This window comes from Manis javanica, chromosome 13, assembly GCF_040802235.1.
Source record: "Manis javanica isolate MJ-LG chromosome 13, MJ_LKY, whole genome shotgun sequence".
Lineage (NCBI taxonomy): Eukaryota > Metazoa > Chordata > Mammalia > Pholidota > Manidae > Manis > Manis javanica.
The window spans coordinates 65489499-65514654 of record NC_133168.1 but is presented as its reverse complement, the minus strand read 5'-3'; the positions used below and the strand labels follow the sequence as shown (position 1 = coordinate 65514654).

Sequence of the window (25156 nt, the reverse complement as noted above, 5' to 3'; positions counted from 1 at the left end):
GATGCCTGTCATTGTGATTGTAAAAATTTGTTTCACATATTAAAATCAAATAAAGTTGGGACGTAGGTGGTGTATTTGTGTGTCTGTGATCTATATAAAGAGATTCACAGCAAAATTACTGAAGTTTAAGCCTCAGGAGTATTGCATAAATAAGCTTACTAGCAATAAATTCACTTGGTCGCACGTTTTTATAAAATATGCAAAGATAAGCTATTTAACTGCAATTAGACGACCACTGTTTCTTTCTGCTCTCAATTTCCCAAACCTTACATATCCCCTTGGATTGGGTGACACTGAACTGTTTGGGCATTTTTAACTAATAATTTTTTATTCCTTTTTTTCTAAAGAAAGCTCTCAAATCTGCATAATATGAAAGCCCCACAAAACCTGGCAGAGAACAGTAAATGACAGAGCACTAGCTACCTAAGTAAGGAAGACTAAGAGAGTGAGAGAGAGAATAATAGAGGTATTTATGTTACCCTCAGAATGGGAAAATCCTTATTAGAGGAGGAAAGGGGAAGAGGGAGGAGTTAACAGGCTTTTCTTTCATTCGTTCATTTTTCTCCAGTGACTTGTACTTCCATTCTACTTCCCTCTCTAATTTTTGTCTTAACAGAATATATTTTATGTTTAAGAATATTTTTGATCACTTGATTCTATTTTGTATAGTGAAAATACGTATGTAAACTGAAATTCATTTTTAAGATTTCTGTGACCATAATAATCAGACTTTTAAAAATATATTCTGCCATTGTGGAAAGCAGTATAGAGGTTCATCAAAATGCTCAAAACAGACCTACCATTTGACCCAGGAATTCCACTCCTAGGAATTTACCCTAAGAACGCAGCAATCAAGTTTGAGAAAGACAGATGCACCCCTATGTTTATCGCAGCACTATTTACAATAGCCAAGAATTGGAAGCAACCTAAATGTCCATCGGTAGATGAATGGATAAAGAAAATGTGGTACATATACACAATGGAATACTACTCAGCCATAAGAAGTGGAAAAATCCAACCATTTGCAGCAACATGGATGGAGCTGGAGAGTATTATGCTCAGTGAAATAAGCCAAGCGGAGAAAGAGAAATACCAAATGATTTCACTCATCTGAGGAGTATAGGAACAAAGGAAAAACTGAAGGAACAAAACATCAGCGGAATTACAGAACCCAAAAATGGACTAACAGGTACCAAAGGGAAAGGAACTGGGGAGGATGGGTGGGCAGGGAGGGATAAGGGGGGGGAGAAGAAGGGGGGTATTAAGATTAGCATGCATGGGGGGGAGGGAGAAAGGGGAGGGTAGGCTGCACAACACAGAGAGGACAAGTAGTGACTCTACAACATTTTGCTAAGCTGATGGACAGTAACCGTAATGTGGTTGTTAGGGGGGACCTGATATAGGGGAGAGCATAGTAAACATAGTATTCTTCATGTAAGTATAGATTAAAAATTAAAAAAAAAAAAAAAGAAAGAAAGAAAGAAAAGGGGGATTACTCCTTGATAGGATAAAACTATTGGTAAATCAAAGATCAACACATGCTTTAAATATCCTTAATGTTGATCACTTAAAGGGTGTCAGATGATCAGCTATGGAGGTACTCTTTTCTCATAATATTCCTTTCTCTTAATAAAAAAAAAAAAAAGCAGTTACTGTGTGCTGACCTCCAATGAGTTCTGCACAGTGGTATAGAGGGCATGTCAAAGTGTGGGCAAAGGGTCTGTTTGTTTCTATGCAGAAGATCAAGGCCTAGCTTGGATACCCAGAAAATGAACTAAGATACGATATGAGGAGGAGCTTCCGGCATCAGCACTCTCTGGAGGACTTGTGCCAGGGGATGATCATCAAAAAGCCTCCACAGGGATCCGGACGATGCTGCGGTTGTGGCTGCATCCAGCCCACCGTCTCCTGGACTTGCCATAGGAATGAGGAGGGAGATGTCTAGGCTGGCATGTGCATACAGTGAGACAACGAATTTGACCGGATCTGTACTGTTGGAACTCAACCAGGAGTTGGGAGGGGTGCAAGGTGTAGCACTCCAAAATCTTATGACTATAGACTATCTACGGTTAAAAGAACATATGGGATGTGAACAGATCCCAGAAATGGGCTGCTTTAATTTGTCTTATTTCTCTCAGACTGTTCAAGTACAGTTGGACAATATCCATCATATCATAGACAAATTTTCACAAATGCCTAGGGTGCCTAAATGGTTTTCTTGGCTTCACTGGAGATGGATGGTAATTATAGATTTGCTTTGTTTATGTCACCGTATTCCTATTATGTTAATATGTGTGTGCAAATTAGTTAGTAGTTTAAAACCTATACATACTTAAGGTACTCTACAAGAAGATATGTCAAAGAAATAATCCTCCCATGTTTCCTTCCATATGCTACATCTGTAGCTTTTCTTCTTTCTTCCTAATTACAACCCTTAAAGAGAATTCGTGCCTCATATCGAATTTACCAAGTATCATAATTCCTCCAGGTGGTAAAGATACCTTGAGACAAGTGCTGGGCATAGAAGCCACAGGGCATAAATCTGCAAAGAAGTAAAAAGCTAACCTTTTCAAACAATATGGCTTCTCTCTCACTTACCAACTTTACATTTCCCTGTATGGCCCCGGAAGATGACTGGTTAGCCAGAGACGGGTAAGGTTCCTCAAGGGAGGAACAACCTAAGACAGGCACAGTCGCAGGGGGGCCATCAGGTGAGAATTTGGGGATCAACAGAGGTGAGGCTCTGAACCTCACCCCCCCTGCTTTGAGAGAAATCTTCTGCATCCGTGGATGTTTTGCTGCCCTTGTCTAGCCTGGATTAATACTTAGTCCATAGGCACACACCTGATCATCTGATCATCTACATTTGCCCTCTTACAGCACTAAACTATGTTTTCTACCTTTATCTTGCATCTACCTACCACTTCAGCATTTTATTAAAAATAAAAATAATAATAATAATAAAGGGAGAAATGTGGAATCAACATATAAATCAAGTACAAAAATCAAAAGAATATTCATATTTGACCTGATTGTTTATAGGTCATAATGGATGATCAAAACCGAAAGTTTCTGTGATGACTGCCCTTGTACTGTTCACCATGTAAGAATTTATTCACTATGTAAGAATTCGTTCACCATGTAAGAACTTGTTCGTTATGCTTCAGAAGATTGGAGACTGACGAGAATTAGACTTGAGATGGATTAATGATTGTACATTGAGCATTGAGCCCCCTATACAGAATTTTATTGTTGTTAACAACCATTTGATCAATAAATATGAGAGATGCCCTCTCAAAATAAAAATTAAAAAAAATATATATATATATATATATATATATATTCTGAATAGAGTTAATATTAAGATCACTATTGGTTCACAATTAATCAAAACAACAAAGATTTTTACAAATTCCACAAATTGTTATTAAAAAGCAAAAGTAAAATTTGATTGAAAATGCATCTATTGATAAGATGAACAGGGCTGTGTTGTTGAACTAGTTCACATATCTATAACTGACTTTTACTTATTTCAATTTTTTCTACCTTTTTAAAAATTTTAACAAACTTGAACAGTGAGAAACCTTGTTCTCATACATTAGCAGATGGGACTGGCAGAGTTACAGCAAGATCACTCGTGTCTTTAACGTCTTTCTAAATCCCATCGTCATCTGTTGATGACATACCTGAACAGCTAACTTGATTCCTTGAATAATTTGATTCCTTGATAGCTTGAATTCCTTCACTTGGTTGAAAGCAAAGAACCAAAACCAATTGTAAAAGGGTTTGTTACCTTCATTAGTCATACATTTTCTCAGCATTAGCCTTGTAGAGTCTTCCTTGAGCACCTGGCAGTGTTTGGCACTCAGCACCATGTAACCGGGTAAACCTCTTTCACACAGTCAGGTAGGACTTTGAGGGTGAATGGGTGGGAAAGGAGGACTGGCATGCCAAGTTCTCAGGGAGTTCAATTTTAGAAAAGAACACTTGGGCAACTGACATTTGAGAAATTGATTCCTGATGGCAATCCCTGCTCAGTACCTCCTGGGAAGTCTTTGTATGCACAGTGTCCGAAGGTGTACAATACCTATTGTGAGATGCCACCAACTCCTTCATTTGGCATAGGGTGCAAACTCACAGATTTACTACCACATCTGTCCTTTATACTGTCCCTTTCAAAAGGTAAAATTTGAAAAATATGAATGTTCTGTAAAAATATTTAAACAAAATGTCACCCAATGGAAATGACTTAAATATTTATCTTTTCTAATGTACTAAAAAATCTGTGTGTGTGCGCATGCCTGTGTCTGTATGTGTGTGTGTAAAACAATCTTCTGGTGTTTCCTTACACTTGAAAAATACACTCCTAATATGCATGTCATCTTATTGCAAACATGTATAAAAGACCATTTTCTAATTCATATAAAATTAGGTGCAATTAAAATGTACAGAAAGAGATTTAAGTCCCAAATTATAGCCCACTTTATAACTGATTTCACAATATCCCTTATTTTCTATGATTGTTCTCAAAGTCCTTCTTCATGTATCCAAGAGCCCTGAACAGGGCAGGACCAACACGTGTGATGAACTGAAAAGGGTTGTCAACAATTATTTTTAAAGTTGTAGAAGAAAAGCCAGTAAAATGAATTCTATACTTTCATTGACAATTGGAAGTGTGTTTGATGTGCTTTAAGAGATCAGGTCTTAAAGCATTCAATATGTTTATTCAGAACTTCTCCATCTGAGAAAGATTCTGGCCTGGATCTCAGCTGCCAAGGCCCACGTCCTGCCAATCAGGAATAATGCTGAGAGTCCAGGAAGGTCCCATCCAAGGCTTAGCCCCCCATCAGGCCCAGCAGACCCCAAGCAGGCTACCCAGCAAGCAATGACAGAATGACCAGACCACTGCTCGTGCTGCTAAATGATCCACGTTCACAACATGCCAACTCACTCGCACACACTGAGTTTCTATCTCTTAGCCCTTCACATCTCTCAGCTGTCTGCTCTCCTGTTCCTGCCAAAAATAAGGCTGAAGAAACTGATATTTGAGACAGCCGATCAGGGCCACGCTCAATACCCCTTGCTCTGCCTTTTCTCAACACATTAACCCACTGGAAAGTGAGACACCTAAACTATAACAGCTCCGCTCCCCAGGGAAATGCCTTTGCTGACCTGTGATTTTACACTGGGCTTTTCATAAAGAGCCAGTTTAAGGCACAGACTCATGAGGAACAAGTCATTTTCTGGGGAAAAAAATACCATGGAAGATATTGTCCATTATAATACTATAAGATTAAATAAATTTCTCCTATAATTTGAAGGGAGGAAAAGAGAGGCCAATGAACAGGTGTGCTTCTTGCTTTAAATAATGACAGCTGACATGCTGAGTCTCTTTTCACTTGGTCTCCAGGAAATTCAGGTGTATATATTTAATGTACAACTACAAGAACTCTCACTCCAGGTACATGTTCCAATTCCTTCATAAACACATATCACCCAATAAGGGCCAGGCCCTGGCACGTTCCGAAAGGCTCACTCAGGGAGTAGAGCACTCATGTGAGCTTTTTTCCTTCACCTCTTCTCTAAAAAGGTGTCTGAAATGCAGGCGGTCAGTTTCAAGACTACTTACCCACCCAGTATCCTCTTAACATGGTTCGATTTTTTGCAACCCAGACCCCTCTCCTGCAAGTGTGATTTAACAAAATTGGAGATTTAGAAATCTGTTTCTGGTTAAAACAAACAAAAAATGATTCACCCGTTTAGCTTTAAACCTCACAATGCAGCACAGGTAAGGCTGGGTGTCTTCCAGCAAAGGCTGGAAGGGCTGAGCTGTTCTGTCAAAAGCTACAGTTAGAATGCAGGTGAATGGCCCCAGCCTCCTGGACCTACGATAAGACCTCAGTGGAGTCACTTTTAAAGAATCTTCAATGAAGTCCAGGAAAAATAAACCTGCCATACTTAGTGAACAGTCATTTTTAAAACAGCAAGAAATTACAGCCTAAATGCCAACTCAGTCTATGACAAAATGGCATGATCGAAGTTACTAAAATAAATGAAAGATAAATCCAAGATATGCTATAGCTTATTCTAATAAAAACACAGTGGGGATTTTTTTGTTCCTCCCATTTTAGCTAATCAGAGAAAATAAACCATCATCTTGTAGAACGTTATCATAACAGGAAAACGGCAGCGAGGAAGCAAATTGACATGAATATATTATACTAAATAAATACCTGCAGGATAGGAGTTAAGTTGATTTTCCTGTCAAACTTTCTTTATCAGATTAAAACCACTTTGAAAGCTCTCCATAAAAGAGTTAGAAAAATACTGTGGCACTTTTGTTGAAATATGCTTCCCTATGCCTGACATGGAGGAAAAGCTGCCTGAGAAGACGGAACCACAGGCAGGCGTCCTCCTGCCCCCACCGCACCCGCTGGGCAGCTCAGAGCCCGTCATGTATCTCTGGGCTCAGGTTCCTCATCCAAAAGTGAGCTGAACACCCACCATGCTTGTAAAAGCACCTAGGCAATGACTTGATAAACTTTAAAGGCTGTTCAAATCTGAGGACCTTTTCAGACCCCTGCAGAGGCCCTTCCATGGCTTTCTGCTGCCGCAGTTATCTTCATGAATAAATCCGCTACCACCCTGTAGCCTAAAAATGTTCAGTGCTTTCCCCATTGCATGCCAGTTAGTGTAATAGACACGTTCCTTCACAACCCACCCTTCTACCTTGGAAGCCTCCCTTACAGCAAGCCCACTCCTTTCCCTTGCCACCATCTCTCACCAGCCTCTCCGCACTGCTTGGAGAACCCAGATGTGCCATGATTTTGCCCACTGGCTTGCCTGTGCTAGTGCTGTTTTTTCTGTTTTGGTTTTTCCTTCTGTTCTGTCCTTTTCCCATGTCTCTGCCCAGCAAACTCCTATTAATGCTTCAACACCAGCTCAAGGGTCACCACTTCCATGAAGCCCTCTTGTAATCTCCAATTTTTCTCTCCTGCATGCTCCCCAAGGCATATGGATGAATCCTTATTACCAAAAATATATGTATGAAAATGATGAATTTACATAACCATATCGGAGACTAGACTAGCAATTCTTGCTAGAACTTGTCTTCAGTAGATAAAAAAAATTTTTTTTGAAAAAATCATCTTATCAAATGATCACAGGGTATTTTAGAACTTTTAATCATCATTCTTTATAACTTAGCAGCCAGAGGTGTTAGGACATACAGAATAATCTTTACCTAGTACGTTGAGAAAACAGGAAAAGAATAAAAATATCCAATAGGCTAAAATACAATTTATGTTATTTTAGGAGGTCTTCCGACAAAAAAACATAAGTGACAGAAAAGGCAGGAATATATAAAAATAGCCACTGTGTTTGAATGCCTGGAGGCAGAATTTTGATGTTTGTTTGTTTGAAGATACACACACACACACACACACCACCACCACAGTAAGTTACACCCCGCTGCCAAGCTCCTACACTCAGGAGTGCCACCTGCTCTGGCTAGGCTTCTGCCTGGATAATTTAAATGAAGATGTGTATTAGAAGGTATTATAAATGCAAATTTTCACAGTATTCCAGGCAGCAGAGTACCAGATAGCACTCTCTTTATAATCTGGTGGTTGTGCTACAACAGAAAGCATCCCTCTAAAGTTCCAGCAGAGACTCAGAGAGGTTAAGTGAATTACCCAAGGTCACACAGCTGCATGGTAGCCCTGCCAGGACTCAAACAGAGGACTTCTGATTTGAGGCCCAATGCTCCATTACACTACACAGTCTTTTGTAATATTGAACATCCTGTTAAAGGCAAATGCACAGAAGAAACATGATTTCCTAAAAAGAAAATGTAGCTCTGCTAGACCATATGGTTGGCCTCTAAATGTCTGTGTTTTCAAATTGTGGTCCTTTGATTTTTATAAACATCAAAAAAATAACAACCCACAGAATAAACAACTTATTATTCATCCAGCTGCTTATAAAAATAGTGCTAATGTGAGTGCCGATCCCATTACCAAGATGCAGCAAAGGGCTGTGGGCTGGTAGAGCCAGGCTGTCATTAAGGTGTTCACCCAGCATCCCCAGCTATGGTCACTAGCCAAACTGAAAAGGGTGCATGGGGCTGTCAGGGGCCTCATTTTTTGCTGGAGACCCGGTAGGAATCAAAGAGACTGAAATTTATAAATTGCCCAGTCCAACTCTTGGGAACTCAAGCAGAGTGGTCGCGTCTGCCTGATCTGTGTGTGAGTGACTATGTGATCCACTGACACATAAAGTCCTCGCCAGAAACAACAGCAGTGGGCTGGGGTGCTGGGAGCCCTGCACTAGGAGGCAAGATTGGGAGGGGTAGCCAAAGGAGAAGAGGTAGGACCTGGGTTTCAGTACTACAGAGACAAGATGTGCTGGATGGCTTCAGAAGCCCTCCCAGCCCCAGAAGTTTAGGACAAAATGGCTTCAATCCTCTAAAAGGAGGTAAGGTCAAATCAGTTCATTTCAATGTTTGAAAAATGAATTTACTATTCAAGAACAGCATCATTCAAGTATGATGACTTTGTTTCCGGTGAGGCTTGCAAAATCATTGAGTTAATTTACACCAAAATAAATGCCCAATGAATTTAAGAAGTAAACGAAAAAGTGAAAAAACAAAGGAACTGGAAGAGAATACAGAGACTATGCATTTGATGTCAGGATATATATAAGGCCTTTCTAAGCATAAAAGCAAAAAAAAAATGGAAAGAAGTTAATTAGTGTACAGGAAAAATAAAAGATACTGATTTTCAAAACTACAGAGCTATAAAAAACCAGAAATTATTATTTCACATATGGTGAAGTGCTAATAATTCTTCATCACTAAAGAGCTCTTACGATTGATAACAGAAACAAGAACACATATAGAAGATAAAGTGGGAAAGGGTAAAATGGTAATTACCAAAAGAAGAAAGAGAAAGAGATCTTACAGACATAGTCAAAGTGTTCAATTGCACTAATATTCAAACAGATGTGAATTAGAGCATAAGAGTATCATTTTTCACCAATTGATTGGGTGAGGAGTTTAAGGTTATATCTACTGCTTATAAGGTTACAAGCAACACTGCTAGTGGAATACACCAAAAAATAGGGCAATTTGTATTAAAAGCACTTTAAAAATGGGTACCCACTGTAGCCCAGCAATTCCAAAGCCATGAATTTATCCCAGGGAAGAAGAGAAGCATGCAGAAATTTAACAATGTTCACAGCTTTATCTAGAATCTTGAAAAACTGGAAAGAAACTAAATATCAAAAAGCCTCTGCCAAAGGGGTCATTATACATTCACAAGGTCACCACAAAAACCAGTATTGTAGAAAAATATGCCAAGACACAGAATGACAACTGTCATACCGCAGAGTGGAGGAAGCATTAACTAAACAAAGAAGTTGTGAGTAAAGCAATCAACATGTTTTTTATTTCCTTTTTTGTGCTTTTCTCTATTTTCCAATTTTCTATAATGAGCATGCATTATGGTTTTAATTATTTCTTAAAATTGTGTTTTTAAGGCATTACACCATGTCATTCTAATTATTTGCTCTATTTGCATCTGATTATTTGCTTTGGCCATTAAAAAACTTTACCTGGAGTGTTTTGCTAATAGGGACACTTGGCAATGAGTTCTGATACTATACTTCAACACCAAAATGCAAAACATGTAAGAATCTGCAACTACTTGAAGAAACTTTATACCCAAGACCAAAAGAGCTTGACATTAGATCGAAATCTTTTTGGTTCACAAGTCTCCAAACAGCCTACATTTCAATACTGTGCATTGTAGAGATTTTTTTTTTAAAGCATTTTAAATTTGAATCATGAAATGTGTGTTTCTCTCTTAAGGAAAATCTGATTTTCTCAAATTGGTATAATCGAATTGATGGATGCAAATTCAATTAAAAAGAAATTTATAAAATGTTCAATAGCACAGATCTCAATGGGCTAGAACTCCTTTGTCTGTTTACATGTATTAATTACTTCCTAGAAATGCTGAAGTGTAGACCCTTGTTCCTCAAAGTGTGGTCCTCCAACTGGAGCACAGGCAATACCTGGGAGCTTGCTGTAAATGTGGAATCCCAGACCCCACTAGAGACCTACTGCACTGGAATCTATAGCTTAACAAATCCCCAAGTGATTTAAATGTACATTAAACTCGAGAAGAGCTGGTACAGAGAAACTGAAAGCTGAGGTGTTATGTCACCAGCAAATAAAAGGTTTCAGATTAAGTATAAGTATCCCCAAATAGTACTGTAAGAGGACTTTCTGCACACACAGAACTGTCAGGCCCTGTACCTACCACACAGGCTCTTAGGTTCTCCACACTGGTTGCATATTAAAATTATATGGGGAACCTTTAATAAATGTAGATACCCAGGCCCCACCCAGAGCAAATGAATGAAAACCAGCATTTTCCAAGTTCTCCAGGTAATTCTGTCATGCAGCCAGACTTGAGAAGCCCTGATTGACATCAACATAATGCATAAACAAGGCCTGAACCAAAGAGAGCATACCTAACCACAGCCAGGCACAGCTAATCCCTGCCTCTACTCCTGTCCCATAGCCTCCCATAGGCCCCTGGTCATCACTCATCATATTAACCCGAGTCCTTCTCTGCCACTCCAAGGAAGACGCAGCCTCATGGGTTGGGAGACACTGCTATTAGGCTACCTCCAGCGCCCTGCACATAACTGGAATTTGATGAACTTCTGTTGAAGGAATGAACCTAACTAGATGGAGAGATGACAAAAAGAGAGGACTGCTTCAAGCCAAATGTTTAGGAGGGTGGGCATATGACAGCAACTGGAAAACACATGTTCTCTGATCCTTTAAGTCTCACTGATGTGAAACATCAATGAAATAAAAACCTTATGGGCAAGACTTAACTTTGAAATTATTAAAATAATCACCTATCATTCTGATAAGTCACCTACAGCATCCAGGTAAAATCTGGCCAATGAGGGCTATATTTTGAAACTGCAATGCATTACACCCTAAAAGAAATGAAACAAAAAATAGAAGCTCACATGGTAATCAAAGTATGTTCTAGAAGGTTCTCCCTTCCAAGCCACGAGCACACCTTACAACCTGCCCACACACACACACTCTCTATGCGAGTTCAGGTCAGAAACAGAGTGACATCATCCAGAGTAGATTTCAGGGTGCACAGCACTTACACACCTCTCCCCAGCCATAAGGAACAAGAGGGCAAGGCACAAGAATGCTTGAATAAATTATTGCCCAAATGCATTTGAAAAGTTCACCAAGCTACAAACTTACAAGACTCAAAATATCACTCAGTGGTAGGTAGAGGTTATGGATGATCACAAGTATTTCCTTCTCCCTCCCTTTAGTTTCCGGAAGCCCTTCATTTCACAGCAGGACCAGAAGAACATAACCACGAACATTTCAGACTCCAAGAGGCCTTGGATCTGTGCTGGGCAAGCAAACAAGAACAACCTTCTGAGCTGGGAAAAGCACGAGCAAAGAAAATAATACAGCCTTACTCCTGTCATCTGCTAAAGCAAAATGAAGACACTGAGTCATTGGGTTTTTATGTTTATGTAGCTTCCCAGAAACTTCTCTTCCTTTTTCACCTCTGTGTCCTGTGTGGCTTGTGATTAGAGAGTGGCTTCTATGGAACTTGCTGTGGCGAGCACACAGCACATCTCAGGAAGTGCCAGTGCTAACGCCACGCTGCTCAGACAGGCGTCCTACTGGAGGTTATGTCCCCATTCCGCAACTCTGGGCAGGTCCTCCACACGACCTGCTCGGGTGACCACAGAGCGGTCTCCAGGCCAGTCTGGCAAGACGGCAGAGAACAGCGGCGCTGAGCCAGAGCTGCTGAGACACCTCGCCTCCCCCTCGCCCCCTCCCTCGGCCTCTCTGCCAATCCTCACTTTCTGTTTTCTTCCCCACTGTGGTAAAAATAACTTCCTCTTTAAGTGTCTAAATCTGTATGTGACTTTACACCCATTTTTTGGCACACTGTTGGATGAATTCTGACGCTGAAGCAGAATGAAATCCCAAGAAATCCACAATCACATTTCTGTACAACTCTGACCAGATGAGTCAGTTCCACTGTTGTCTCGGGTACTGAGAATACTTCCAGGCAAGATGCTGCCTTCTAAGCACCCACGTCAGTTCCTCTGTCCTCTGCTTCTGACAGACTCAGCGAAGTCTGAGAGCTGCAGGCAAGCAGAGCAGCGGGCAGGGCACTGCCTGCTGTTACCCTGCATGCTTGCTGCCCGCGGTTCTGAGACAGCCACCCAGAGGCCAGACCATCCAAACACCACGGGGGCTCCGAGAATCAGCAAGACCTTTGAACTTAGGACCTGAGACAGGGATGCAGAGAGCTGCCCCAGAGCCACTCACCTGTCACAGCTACACAACAGTGGTAGATGTGGCCCAGTCATGCTCAGAAGAAGGCAGTTTAGAAGATAGTCACTCCTGGTAGCAACTCCTCTCCACAAAGCAGGCTCACAGACCAAAGGAACTGGAAAATTCCTCAGCTTCACAGGCCACTAAAGGGCCATATAGACAGAAGAAAGTGGTTAAGGTGCACAGGGAATGAAAATCATTTCCCCTTTTCATATGCCTATTGGCCAGTTGTGTTTCCTCTTCTGTGGACTCTCTGCTCCCAGTCTTTCTCCGTTTATCTCATGAATTGTTCCTCTTATTCTTTTTTGATTTATTGAACTTTTAAATATCTGCATATTCACCCCATTTCCTAAGGAAATACCTCGCCCCAATCTGGGTCTTCTTGCTTTGTTTATGGGGTATTTGTGCAGAAGGCTTCACTCTGGTGTCATTTTTTTTCCTTTGTTGTTTTTGCTTTTTGTGTCTGAACTTGACTTCAGTGAGGAACTACTGGAAGATAGAGCTGTTTGTCTGGACAACGTTTATGTGCTTAGTGGGTGGACACATGAAGACGGCATCTTCATATCTTCAATTCTTTGAAAGATGGTGAAGTCCAAGAGACTATCGTATGCAGTTCCCAGAAGAAGAATGAGCAGAAGTAGATGGAAGCTGCAAGGAAGTAGCTCAACTCCCTCAGCCGTTGGTGCCATCTGCACTGGAATGGGATGACCAGCGAGCGGAAGGCAGCTGCGCAGAGGCAGTGAGAACCCTCTTTGAACCACCCAGCTTTCTTGTCCCTACTTGGGTTCATTCTTTTGTCCTGTTACATTGTCAGTCTGGTTTGAGGAAAGCCATGTCTTACCCTACTTTCTCCCTCCCTCTTCTTCTTTCCCTCCTTCACTCTCCCTCTCTCTCCCTCTGTCTCTTTGCCTTCCTAGGGACAATCTGCTTCCTATAATTTCTGCAACAAGATTGTTGCCTTATAGCCCAGATACACTGGGCAAACTGGTGGTGCTGGGGAAAAGCGCTACCAATTTTAATTAAGACACCCCCCCAAAAAATACCTATGATTAAGACCTTGAAAATCATGGCCTAAAATGGCCTAAAGGGGATCTTAGAAAGCATATAATTCAGTGATTCCAAAGAGAAAAGAGGCACCATCCCCTGGGGCAGCATATAAAAGTCACCTACAGAACTTCTTTAAAGAACCATAACTCCACCCCCATTGTCCCTCTCCTGGCCACTAGGACATGTTCTCAGGGAGACCATCAAGATAACACCGAAACATGGCTGCTGATGGTGGTCTTAGGAAAGAAAAGCAACTGAGAATCATGGGCCTAATCAAACTTCTTCATTTTAGACATGAAGAAAAGTGAGCCTGGGAGGCTCATGTGACTTAAGAGCACTAGCTGGTCCAGACCCTGATCCAGGGCCTCGTCCATCAAGCCACGTGGCCGCCCCTGACAGTTCTGCTAACCTGTGGGAGGGCACTCATGTCAAAGCAGGAAGCTCTGAGGTGGAGCTGCAAGGGCATGGTTTTCCTAGACAAAATTTAACTTTCTGTTAGATCATGTAAAATCACATTTGCTTTCAACTTCGCAAGGAATTGCGTGACCAGCTACACCAGATGGTAATAGCCTGTGGCGCTCACTTACCCTAATACCCATCAGAAACTTGGCAGGTCAAGGCAACATGAAGAAGTAGAGAATGGAAAACAGACAAGTTCTTTGGCAAAGCCATGATCCACTGCTTTGGTTCACTGCTCTCGCCCTGACTGCCAATGGAAGGTAAGTAGGAACCAGAGAAAAGGAAGTGGCTATATTACTGGGCATGGCAGTTCCATCACAAACGGGAGGAGTTCTCATGGCAATCAGAGCATTTGCCTGGCTTTAGGATTGCTCAAAAGGGCACGACTTACAGATCACAAATCCAGTCCTGAAACAGCAGGCGATCCCAGAGAGTAAGCTGCACTATACTCCCTCTGCAACTATGTTTATTTTATGAATGCAGGGGATAAAAAAGAGTGGATAAATTTAAAACAGAGGAAAGCAGGCTGTGCAAAGAATGTGTTCTTTCAAAACTGTTTCTAAGAAGCAGAAGAGAGGATAAGAAGCAGGAAGGTTCACGTGTGTATTAAGTAATAGGGCAAATGACTGGAAAAGCCCTCAACAATGTGAGGGTAGGGGTGACAAGATAAGCCACAAAAATAGTAGTTTAGCAATTTCACATTTCTTGGCAAGATTAGTCCTCTCAATGGGAAGCCAAGCCATGAGTGAACTGGCACACTTCACATGTGTGTGTATGTGTATGAGTGTGTGTCTTGGTGCACATATGTATATGTGCCAGAAGAAAAGGGCGGCTGAGAGAAGCCAAGAATAAGGTGAGAAAATTGACATTTGTTGAATTTAAATTTGAGATGTTGGGTCAGATCATTGCTCTATCAAACAGCAATTATTATTAATCCCAAACACCTGAACTTACGAGACGTTAAGAAAATTGTCCCAAGTTCTCCCAGCTGATAAGTAGTAGGATAGGGATTCACACCCAGATCTCTGCTCTAAAACCTATATTCTTTCTAATGTCTGATGCATCTGTTCCACAGAAGGCCTTCCATGAATATTTGTTGAGTGACTTTGAGTGACTCAGCAAAGGAATTTACATTTCAGAATACTTTCATTTTTATTTTCATCAAGGCTGTGAAAGTCATACTCACTAAACTAGAAAAAAACCCAATCGTGTTTCCAGAAATGCAGTATAGTTAAATGTAAACAGTTATTTAAATCATCAATGAATGAGCTAATTACTTAATCAAAGCCATGACTTAATGTTCTTTCAATCTTTCATCAAACAAGGGTCAGTGCGTGTGTGCACTGAGTCCTAAGTTTACAGTCCATCATTTTGCAGTTCTAGGTTAAATAACCATTCAGTCACTATTTCAAAAACCACATCATCATATGGTCTCATCTCCTTAAAGACTAAAAGTCATGCTTGAAGTGTACTAGCTAATTTAACACAAATTCCTACGTAAGGAAGACACTGGCTTAAAGAGATAAATAAATGGCTATTCTGCAAACTCCCAAAAAAACTGGCTGGGGTGGGGTTCAGGAAAATGACAAGAAACAGGAAGTTTACATTCTAGTTGTAAGCAGCCAAAGCTCTAGATTGGCCTCAGGTATTCGTAATTGCAGGGAGAGCTCTATAAGTGTAATACCAAACTCCCACAGGTAAGAGGTGGATAATTATCCTTATGCACAGACGGAAATGTTTATAGAACTATATGTCAAAGTGATTTAATATCTTTTCTTGGATCATACACTTCAAACAGCCAGAAAAAGATAGGCTGTAGACATCAGCTGAGCTTGAGTCCTTCATGGCACCCCTCCCCACGTTCTCTACTTAAAAAGGGGGCCAAACAAAGCAGGATATGGAACCCTAGTGAAGAACAGTCTACTTAGCAAATGTATTGCATCAACAGATACTTCCTGAGGACCTGGGCATAGCACCCAGGAGAGGTGTCAGAGTAGAACTGGAAAGTACTGCATAAGCTGCCTCCTTTCCAGGAGCTTGCACACAAGTCATCACAATATCAAGTAGAATGTCAAAACTTCAGAAGTGATCACAGAATAAAAACTACAGGAGTTCAGAGATCATCGTGGGAATATGAGCTTCCTAAACCATCCACATAGAGGCAATAGCAGAAGCAAAGGCAGGTAGGGAGACAAGAAAAATGAGCTTGGTGGTGTCTTTGGGAAATTACATATGCCTAATGTAAACCTGACTGAGACCAGAAGGTACAGCATACTCAAAATAGGCATCTAATTCCCTGGTAATTTTTAATATGAGAGTGTTACAAATTATTCAAATAGAGCCTCTACCAGGCAGCATGGAATTGATTGCACCTATTTTAAAGCTGCTTATTTTGATAATATATGTATTTTTAAACCTACTAAAATTTTTAACATATTTGAGGAAACAATATTTTTAAAATTCATAAGATATGTTACTAAGGAGAGACACATATAGGAAATACTGTTTTTATACATTTGTCCTATATATAATAGCATAACATGAATAATAAATGATGTGCATATTAATTCCAATTTTATGAGAATGCTCAAGATTTCCTCTGTAGCCTCTCAGTACCTTTTATAAGGAACATAATGTGCCTAAATATATTCCCTGCTGAGCTCATCAGCTTCATTCTAGTGAGCAAATACAAGACAAAATATAACCATTGTACTATAATCTGTTGTTCAAATTTGGCTTCACTCATATTCCACATACAAATCACAGTAATCTTTGTGACATCTGTAAAATACTTAAGTGCTTGCTGTACATAATGTTTCATATGTTAAAGTTAAATGCAGACAACCAGTGTTTACTATTCAAAGTAATCCATAACTGTAAACAAAACCCCCCAATATTCTTTTAAAGAGGTCCTTGTTTTCATCAACCATTAGAAATTTATTTCGGTTTTATAACCCTTTGAAAGTGACTAAGCCATAATTACCTAATCTCTTGCTCCTTGAGAAGGTATACACCTATGACAGAGAAAACAAATACACAGCAGTACCGTGTGTTTCAGGCAGTATAATTTTTTGCAAATTCATATTTTCATAATCAAAAATCATATCTCCTATATGGTATCCAGAATATAGAAAGAATACTTAAAACTCAAAAACAAAAGGACAAACCAATTCAAAAATGGACAAAGGATGTGAATAGACATCTTGGCAAAGAAGATATATAAATGGCTGAAAAGCACATGAAGAGATGCTCAATGTCACTAATCATTAGGGAAATGCAAAATAAAACCACAGTAAAATATCATGCAACATCCATTAGGGTGGCTATAATCAAAATAATGGAAAATAACAAGCGTTAGTGAGGATCCAGAGAACTGTAACTTTGTACATTGCCAGCGGGGATATACAATGGTACAGCCACTGCGGAAAACAGCTGGGAAGTTCCTCAATAAACTAAACATAGAATTACCAAAAGACCCAGCAATCCACTCCTAGGTAGGTACCAAAAGAACAAAACAATAGGTGTTTAAACAAAACCTTGCACACAAAGTTCATAGCAGCACTACGCCTAACAGCCAAAAGATAGAAACAACCCAAATGTTGATCAATAGATGAATGGATAAACAAAACGTGCTATATCCATACAATGGAATATTATTCAGCCATTAAAGGAATGAAGTACAGACACATGCTACAACTTAAATGAACCTTGAAAACAATATGCTAGGTAAAAAATGTCAATCACAAAACACCATATATTACATAATTTCATTTCTATGAAATGTCCAAACTAGGCAAATCTATAGAGACACAAAGCAGATGAGTGGTTATTTAGGGCTGAGGAGATAGAGGAATAGTGAGGTGACATTGAAAGGGTACAGGGTCTCTTTGCGGTAATTAAAATTGTCCTAAATAGACTTTAGTAATGGTTACACTTATCTAGGAATATACTAAAACTGTTGAAAACCATTAAACTATTAAAAACTTTAAATGTGTGAACTGTATGGTTCATACATTATACCTCAATAAAGTTTAAAAATTAATATGCTGAAATGTGCTTATCTGGAATTTTCTTGCACTACATTCTTTTTACTTTTGCAAATAAGAATTTTTGGTGAAATGTTAGTGTTTATGTCCCCATTTCTGATAAAGGGGTGTATGTATATAAATGCTTAAAGTTAAGTATCCATAGTAAAGATAAGATAGGTAAGACAAAATGTATTTGTGGTCAAGTCTTACATTTTTCAAAAAAAAAAACCTAAGTGTTAACTCCTAATAATTCTAGTAGCTATAGTCTGTCAGGTAAGATGCCTTTCCATTGTCCATCACTGATACCCTTCAGTACAGCTGCAGGAAGCTACAGTTGCTGCTCCTGCAGCTTCCCTCTTGGGAAGCAAAAGCTACTATTTCTTTTGAGACTCAAAAAGCTGGACCACTTTCACTCTACATTCCCAAATACAAAACCAACTAGTGTTTTAAACCTGGATTGATGACAGGGAATTGGAAGACAGACAGTATCCAGATAATACATATTTATATGTATTTTTAAACAATTCATACTGAGACTAGTCTACATTAAAAATAGTTTATAAGGCAGAATGTTTTCCACCATTCATGCTACGTGCTTATAGAACAGCCTGCCATAGTGGGGTTCCATTTTCTGTCCTTCCTCTAATACAGCGCTACTGCCGTCTCCAACCCTATAAGATAAACTTGCAGCTATGAACAAGAATCTCATTTTCTTTTTGTGTCAACAATTTCTATTGATAATATCATATTGTATGCATTCATTTCTTAGATGGGTGTCCGGGGCCTGGAGTATTGCATTTAAACCATGAGTGATTTGCTGAAGAAAAATTAAATTTGGCTTTTAAGGTTTAGAGAAACTATTCTGAAACAAAGCTGGACCCCTATTTCCACATTTTCCTTTAAATTCATTTAAACTTTTGATGTGGGAGTTATGAGCTCACAGAGGTTCACTGACTTGCTGAAGGATATACAGCAAGTCAGGCAAGACTTGAACCCAAATCTGTCTGAGTCAGGTACCCATTGCACGGCACTAAAAGCAGTTGAGGAGATAAAATGGAAATACAGTCAAGATGCAAGTGGGAATCTAAAGAGATGACTGGCTAAAAATGAGAATTCAAATTCAATAAAGTCGTATCTTTTTCTCTCTCATTCTTTGACTCAAAATTACCATGCTCGTACATAATATACATAAAGATTGGCAAGTCTGAAAAGTGACGTACTCTATCTCCGGTTGAAGTAGTATAAATTAAAAATGGAAAGGAAAGCATATCAACTTGAGATCTATCCAACAAATGCGGTTTCCATAAGGCTAGATCACATACCCATGGCTTGATGATAAAGCATTTGTTTGCCGGTTGCATAAGACCAGTAGTAAGCCATCTGGTCTGTTCAGTTTACATCAATGTATCGAGTGTTATTCCAAGTTTTTGATATTTGCACAGCTCATAAGTAATGAGGCTCCTGGCAGAGGCTCCATCATAACCTAATTTCTGGGGAAGATTTTATTTGATTTTTGTTTGTTTTCCATAGCAAATCCAAGACTGAATGCTGCTTCAAGAAAAAAACAAAAGGGAGGAATTTTGTTGAAGTGGAAAGACTATGGTCCCCAAGTTTAAGTACAGCCATGTGCCATATTCCTCTACTCAGCCCACTGTGTGTTTGTGTTCTCCTCCCCAACCCATTTCAAGGAGGAAAGAGGCAAATTACAGTTATACCTGTATATTTCCCCCACCCCCATTTCCTTTCCTTTTTTTTTTTTCAAATTTGTTGTATCTGAAAGTATCTTTAGGAAGACTAGACCTTTCCTGTCCCTAAACTGACTAGAAAGAAGGAACTGTGTGACCCCAGCTCCTGTGGAAGAGAAAGCATCATTACTGACGCCTTTCCCTTCCTTCCCCACACTGTACTTTTTGGTTGCCGACTTCACACCCATTCTGTGCATCTCCCAACCTCAGACGATCTGAAGCCAGCTGGGGCTGCAGCTGTTGGCTGGTCCTTCCCTTCAAACAATGGAGCTTAAGCAGCAAACCAGATGTCTTTTTAAAAGCTGAAATTGAAAGAATGACACCATGTCCATCACCTTTAAAATACTTTATAAATTTCTTCACTCTCTCCAGCTTTCTCTCCCCCCAACCCTTTCACCCAAATACATAGGCAGCTACGTGAAGGCAACATTTTACTCTAGAACAATGGTTCTCAAACATTAGCCTGCATCAGATCACCTGCAAGACCTGCTAAAACATAGATTGCTGGGTCCCACACCCAGGCTCTTCCACCAGGTAGTTCTGGGATGAGACCTGAGAATCTGCATTTGTAACAAGTTTCCAGGTGATGCTGATCCTACAGATCCAGGGCCCACATACTGAGAACTACTCACCAAAACAGGACAACTGACAAGGAAAGAAAGACAGAATTTAAGGTTCCAACTCACATTAACTTCAGCTGTGGGACCCTGGGAGCACTGACTTCCCTCATACACAGAGGCAACATGGTGGGATTAATACAGGAAGGTGGAAGCAAGGGCAGCCCGGCTTGAATTATTCCCTGTCTCTGTTGGCCCCTGAAAACACTGAGAGCTATAGTATCAAGAAAAGGAAAATGAAATTATGGAAATAAATTTATTTCCAATGGAAAATTATTACAGAAATTAATAAACAATCATTTTAAGCCAGTCAGCTCTTTAGAGTCCCACTTGCATCTTGACTGTATTTCCATTTTATCTCTTAAACTGCTTCTAGGGCTGTGCAATCGGTACCTGACTCAGACAGATTTGGGTTCAAGTCTTGCCTTACTTGCTGTGTGTCCTTATGGGGAAAATGGAAGTCCCCTATGGCCAGGATCCTCACCTAACCCTAAACTCCTTGATGATGTAATTGGCCAACTGCTAGGCTGATGCTTCCACACCTGTAGGCAATAAGCTATTATTGACAGAGTCACTATATACAGAGCTCTGCCCAGTGCTCTGGGCAGGGGCAGAGACAGAGGTGGATTATGGACCAGCAGACTGCTGGATGAAGATGTGATTCTAGTGCTCAACCTAATGCCGGGGGAATAAAGCCAGGTATGTTGGTATGTTCTGTTGTTATTTCTTGGTCTCACTGAATCCATAGTGAACTTGCCAGGACTGAAACACTCAGGCAAGACAGTCCTTCAGCAAGTCAGTGAACCTCTGTGCCCTTATTTCTCCCATGTGAAAAATGGAAATAACAATCATTTCTACCTATAGTATTGTTATGTGGTGGATACCGGTTCATTTCTCATGTGCATGGACTGGCACATAAACAGTATTTATTGTATGACACACTCATACAATTTTATCATGAATGGTCATATCTCTTGGCTTTCCTGTGAGAATATTCAAGATGTTAAATATCACACTATTTGATGCAATTGGTTCAGTCATTACTTCAACAAATATTTATTTAGTGGCCACTATGTGTCAGATGTATAGTATTATACAAGTATATAAAAATAATGTCTTGGCAAGAAAAATGTTTGCTATAAATATTATCTTGATTTGGAAAATTTTGACTTTATGTGAACTTGTATTTAAGAAAAATACTTGCTTCCAAAATTGGCTAGCTAGGGAAATGCAGAGGATGTGTTTACAAACCCCAAATTTGTTTTGACAGACACTAAAATAATAGAATGGAGGAAACCAGGGGAAAGTAATTCTGCAGATGCCTTGGCCTTCTACTTTTAAGGGTATATTTTAGACCCTCTTGAAGACCACAAGCCCATTTTTCCTGAAAACCATTATATTTATGTAACAAAACAACAGGGAATAAATTTGGCCAAAGGTATCCTATTTTCAGTTCACAAGGATATCACTTTTTAACCTATCACATCTGTCAGAATCTTAATTGACAAGTGAGTAACAGGAGCAATGTTCATTCTTCCATTCTTTGCAGTCCCCTGAGTGAATGCTGTAAATTCACCCTGCCACTAACTGACCCCCCAAAATGTATCAGGCATGCCTTTTTGAAATATATAAGCTAGCACTAAATCTGGATACAACACATATTTGACTGAATTTTAAAAGGTTAATGTGCTAGACATTGAAGATTCTTGATTTTGCCCTTATTAGGGACTTTGTCCCTTCCCCCTCCCAGGTTTCAGGTCCCCAGGAAGAGAAGCAGAACCAATAGATCTTAGGAAGTGGGTGGAGGTGTGAGAGACAATCTAGTCCCACCTCAGCCTGCAGCTTGGGTATCCTGCCCATAGCTAAGTGCTCTTAGGACACTGAACATAGATGTCTTAATTCCCTGTCCGAAGTATTTTCTCTACATCACTGCCCTCTATATTTTACTTAAAAGGAACTTCAGCAAAGAACCCATTATCAGATTTTATGGAGAAAGACCGAGCTTCAAAAACACTTGCCTCCCAATGCCAATGAACAGGGATTGCTGGTGGTGGTTAAAAAGAAAAAAAAAAGTTACCTTTGTGGCAGCAGCAGATGACTGAGAGCTTATGAAGATAAGACTCCATAATACAAAACTCAGGGAAAGAAGAGATTTGACTCTAATAAAAGCATTCATTATTCCAAATCCTCTACGAAACCAGATGCTAAGGATTAAGTTTTGGTAATCTACTTGGCCAATATTTTCCTTCAGTTTTCCCTAACGCATCTTACAAAACCAGAGTTCCCTAAAGTTTCTACTGAAATCGAAGTGTAACTTTTAATATCTGAGTTTCTCTACACGCTAACAGCATTATTTTCTCAGCGTTCGCGTTTCAAAATGCTCTGACACATTTGTCACTTTGCCGAGTGGTTATTTTCCCTTTGAAAACGGTCGGTCTCCCATCTAGCCCCGTGGCTTCTGTGACGGAGGGGCTTTCGTGGGTCAGTGTGGCAGCCTCCAGCCGACCGTAGTCATTTGGCCCCTTACTGTTCCAGCTCCTAAGGGTCTCCCCTTAGCGCACCCGCCCCGTCCTGCACATACGAGGTTTGCCGGGTGGCTCAGGTTTATCACCTCGGACGTCAGCCCTCCTAGCCTCTCTCTTCGCCCACGTAAAGACCTCTTCGGACCACAGCCGTGTGAGGTTTGCATCCTCCCTTAGCCAGGGCGCGCGAGCCAGCGTCGTAGCGGGGATCTGGGCGTGCGCTCGCCGGCCTGGCACCTCTCTCTGCTACGGGTCACGCCCTCTCTTTGGAACCCCTTTTCTCTCTGGGCACAACTCCTTCTTTACCTCTGCTAAAATAGGCGGCCTCACTCCTAATAAACCAAACTCGGACACCCCTAAAAAGTTCTAATTTGAGACACACTTGGCAGAGGATCATAGGGTCAAAGCAGGCACTCCTGGCAGAACCGACCGTGGAGAGGAGCTAAACCCACCCGCACGACCCGGCGTGCTGGACAGGACAGGACTATGGTCACTAACGATGCCATGGAGGGGCTGTCCCGTGGGGAAGCGAAGGCCTCCCCACACTGTCAGACCTGAGCATGCACACACCCTTGTACACCCACAGACGCACACGCGTGCCCTCCTCCCCAGACCGGGAGGCAGAGGCGGGGGGAGTTATGCAGTGTCCCGCCCGGGAGTACCTGCCCGGCAAGTCAACTCAGCGGCGCCCCGGCCTTTGCGCACACTGACGGGCGCGCGGGAGGAATCGGGCGCTCCGGGCCGCGGCCCGGGTGCTCGCGGGCGTCCCACCAGGGGAGCCTCGGGGCGGCGGCGGCGGGCGGTGGGAGCACCACAGTCCCCGGCGCGTCCCCTCTCCCCGCAGCCCAAGTTCGCGCCGCTGGCGCCGCCCTCGCGCCCGCCTCCCTTCCTTACCCAGATACTGCCGCAGGTCGAGCAGGAAGCGAGGGGGTCCCCCGCTGAGCTGATAGAAGAGGGAGCCCAGGCAGAAGACCAGCAGGGTGGCCATGCAGAAACCGTAGTCCCGGAGGGAGAAGCGCAGGAAAGGCAGCAGGGAGACCCGGCGCTTCCAGCTGCCCAGGCCCGGAGGGGCGCCCCCCAGAGCCGCCCCATGGGGCCAGGGATCCGCGCCGCCGCCGGGATGCCGCTGCTGCTTCATCGCCTGCTCCGCCGCCTCGCGCAGCCTGCCCGGGCCAGGGAGAGGTCACCCATCCGCCTGCGAGGAGAGCGCGGCCGGCCGGCGGCACATGGGCAGGGCCGCGCGGAGGGGCAGCCCGGGTGGGGGCGGGGAGGGTCGCAGTTGCTGGGCTCAGGACACTTTCCTCGGCATGGTCCCCGCCGCTGCGGCCCGAGCGGCCGAGGTGTCCGGCCCCGGCTCGGGGGCGCTGCCCGCGCCCGCCGTCCGGCCCGCTAGCGCCCCCGCGCCTCGCGCCCCGCCGCGCCTCGGGCTCGCTCGCGGCCGCCGGGGCTCGCCTCCAGCGCCAGCGTGGACCCCCCGGCTTTGTGTCTGTCGGTCTCGGCGTGTTTCGTCCCGATTCAGACTCCTCTACAAAACGGCAGGGAGGAACCGGAGGCGGACACCGTCCCCTCGCTCCACCTCCCCGCCAGGGGTTCCCTCCTCTCCTCGCCTTTCTCTCCGGCTCTCCTCCGCAGCCCTCTCTCCTCCCCGTGCCCTCCCTCCCTCCGCTCGGGTCTCCGGGCTTCTCTCGGGTGTCACGTTACTGCCGCTGCCTGGGGGGAGCTGGGGGGCCGCGATGATTCGCAACAAGGAAGAAAGTTTCTGGGTGTTTTTTTCCTTCCCCCTTTCTCTGCAATCTGGCCTCAGTGCCTGCGCCACCAGCGACCTCTTGGGGGCCCCGCTGCCTTCCCTCTTGTAAACAGTCACGGTCAGGAAGAAGCACTTCTTCTACTATATTTTTTTCATTTCAGAAACTTGATGCCCCTTCTGTATCGCGAACTGCTTACAAACGGCCAGTTAAAGGGACTTGGATATAAGTTCAAGATTTTGCTGAGATGGTAAAAGACAAGTGGTGTCGATTATAATTAAACTCGCCCCGTAGGGCCAGGCTTATCGCCCCGACCCTTGGAAGAGACACAGAAGAGGACGCTTGCTTTTCGCTCGCGCTGGGTACACGGCTACGGATCCACGTAGCGACCGAGAGGAGGGTGGGGGAGGGGCATGGTACCGAGCCGACTCACAGAGGTCCTTCCTCCAGCATATAGGAAAGGATCCCTTACAAACGCGCCCTTCCTTCCATGGGAAGCTTCTGGACCTGAAAGAGAACCTCCCAAAGCAGAAAGGCTGCATCGCGCCCAGATCCACTGACGGGGTGGGTGCACTAAAGGGCTGCCCTAT

At 42.3% G+C, this 25156-nt stretch overlaps 1 protein-coding gene across 4 annotated transcripts in view; it reads right to left on the bottom strand.

Moving 5' to 3' along the window:
* Positions 1–24943, bottom strand: part of UST (uronyl 2-sulfotransferase) — a 284724-nt gene extending 259781 nt beyond the window's left edge. Inside the window, exon 1 of one of the 4 annotated variants that reach the window (XM_073219733.1) lies at positions 23716–24943. In XM_073219733.1, coding sequence (XP_073075834.1) covers positions 23716–23959 — 244 coding nt within the window. In that variant the 5' untranslated portion in view covers positions 23960–24943. The remainder of the gene's footprint in view (positions 1–23715) is intronic. The other 3 variants (XM_073219734.1, XM_073219731.1, XM_073219732.1) reach the window with 3 other exon arrangements.
* Positions 24944–25156: the final 213 nt, after the last annotated feature.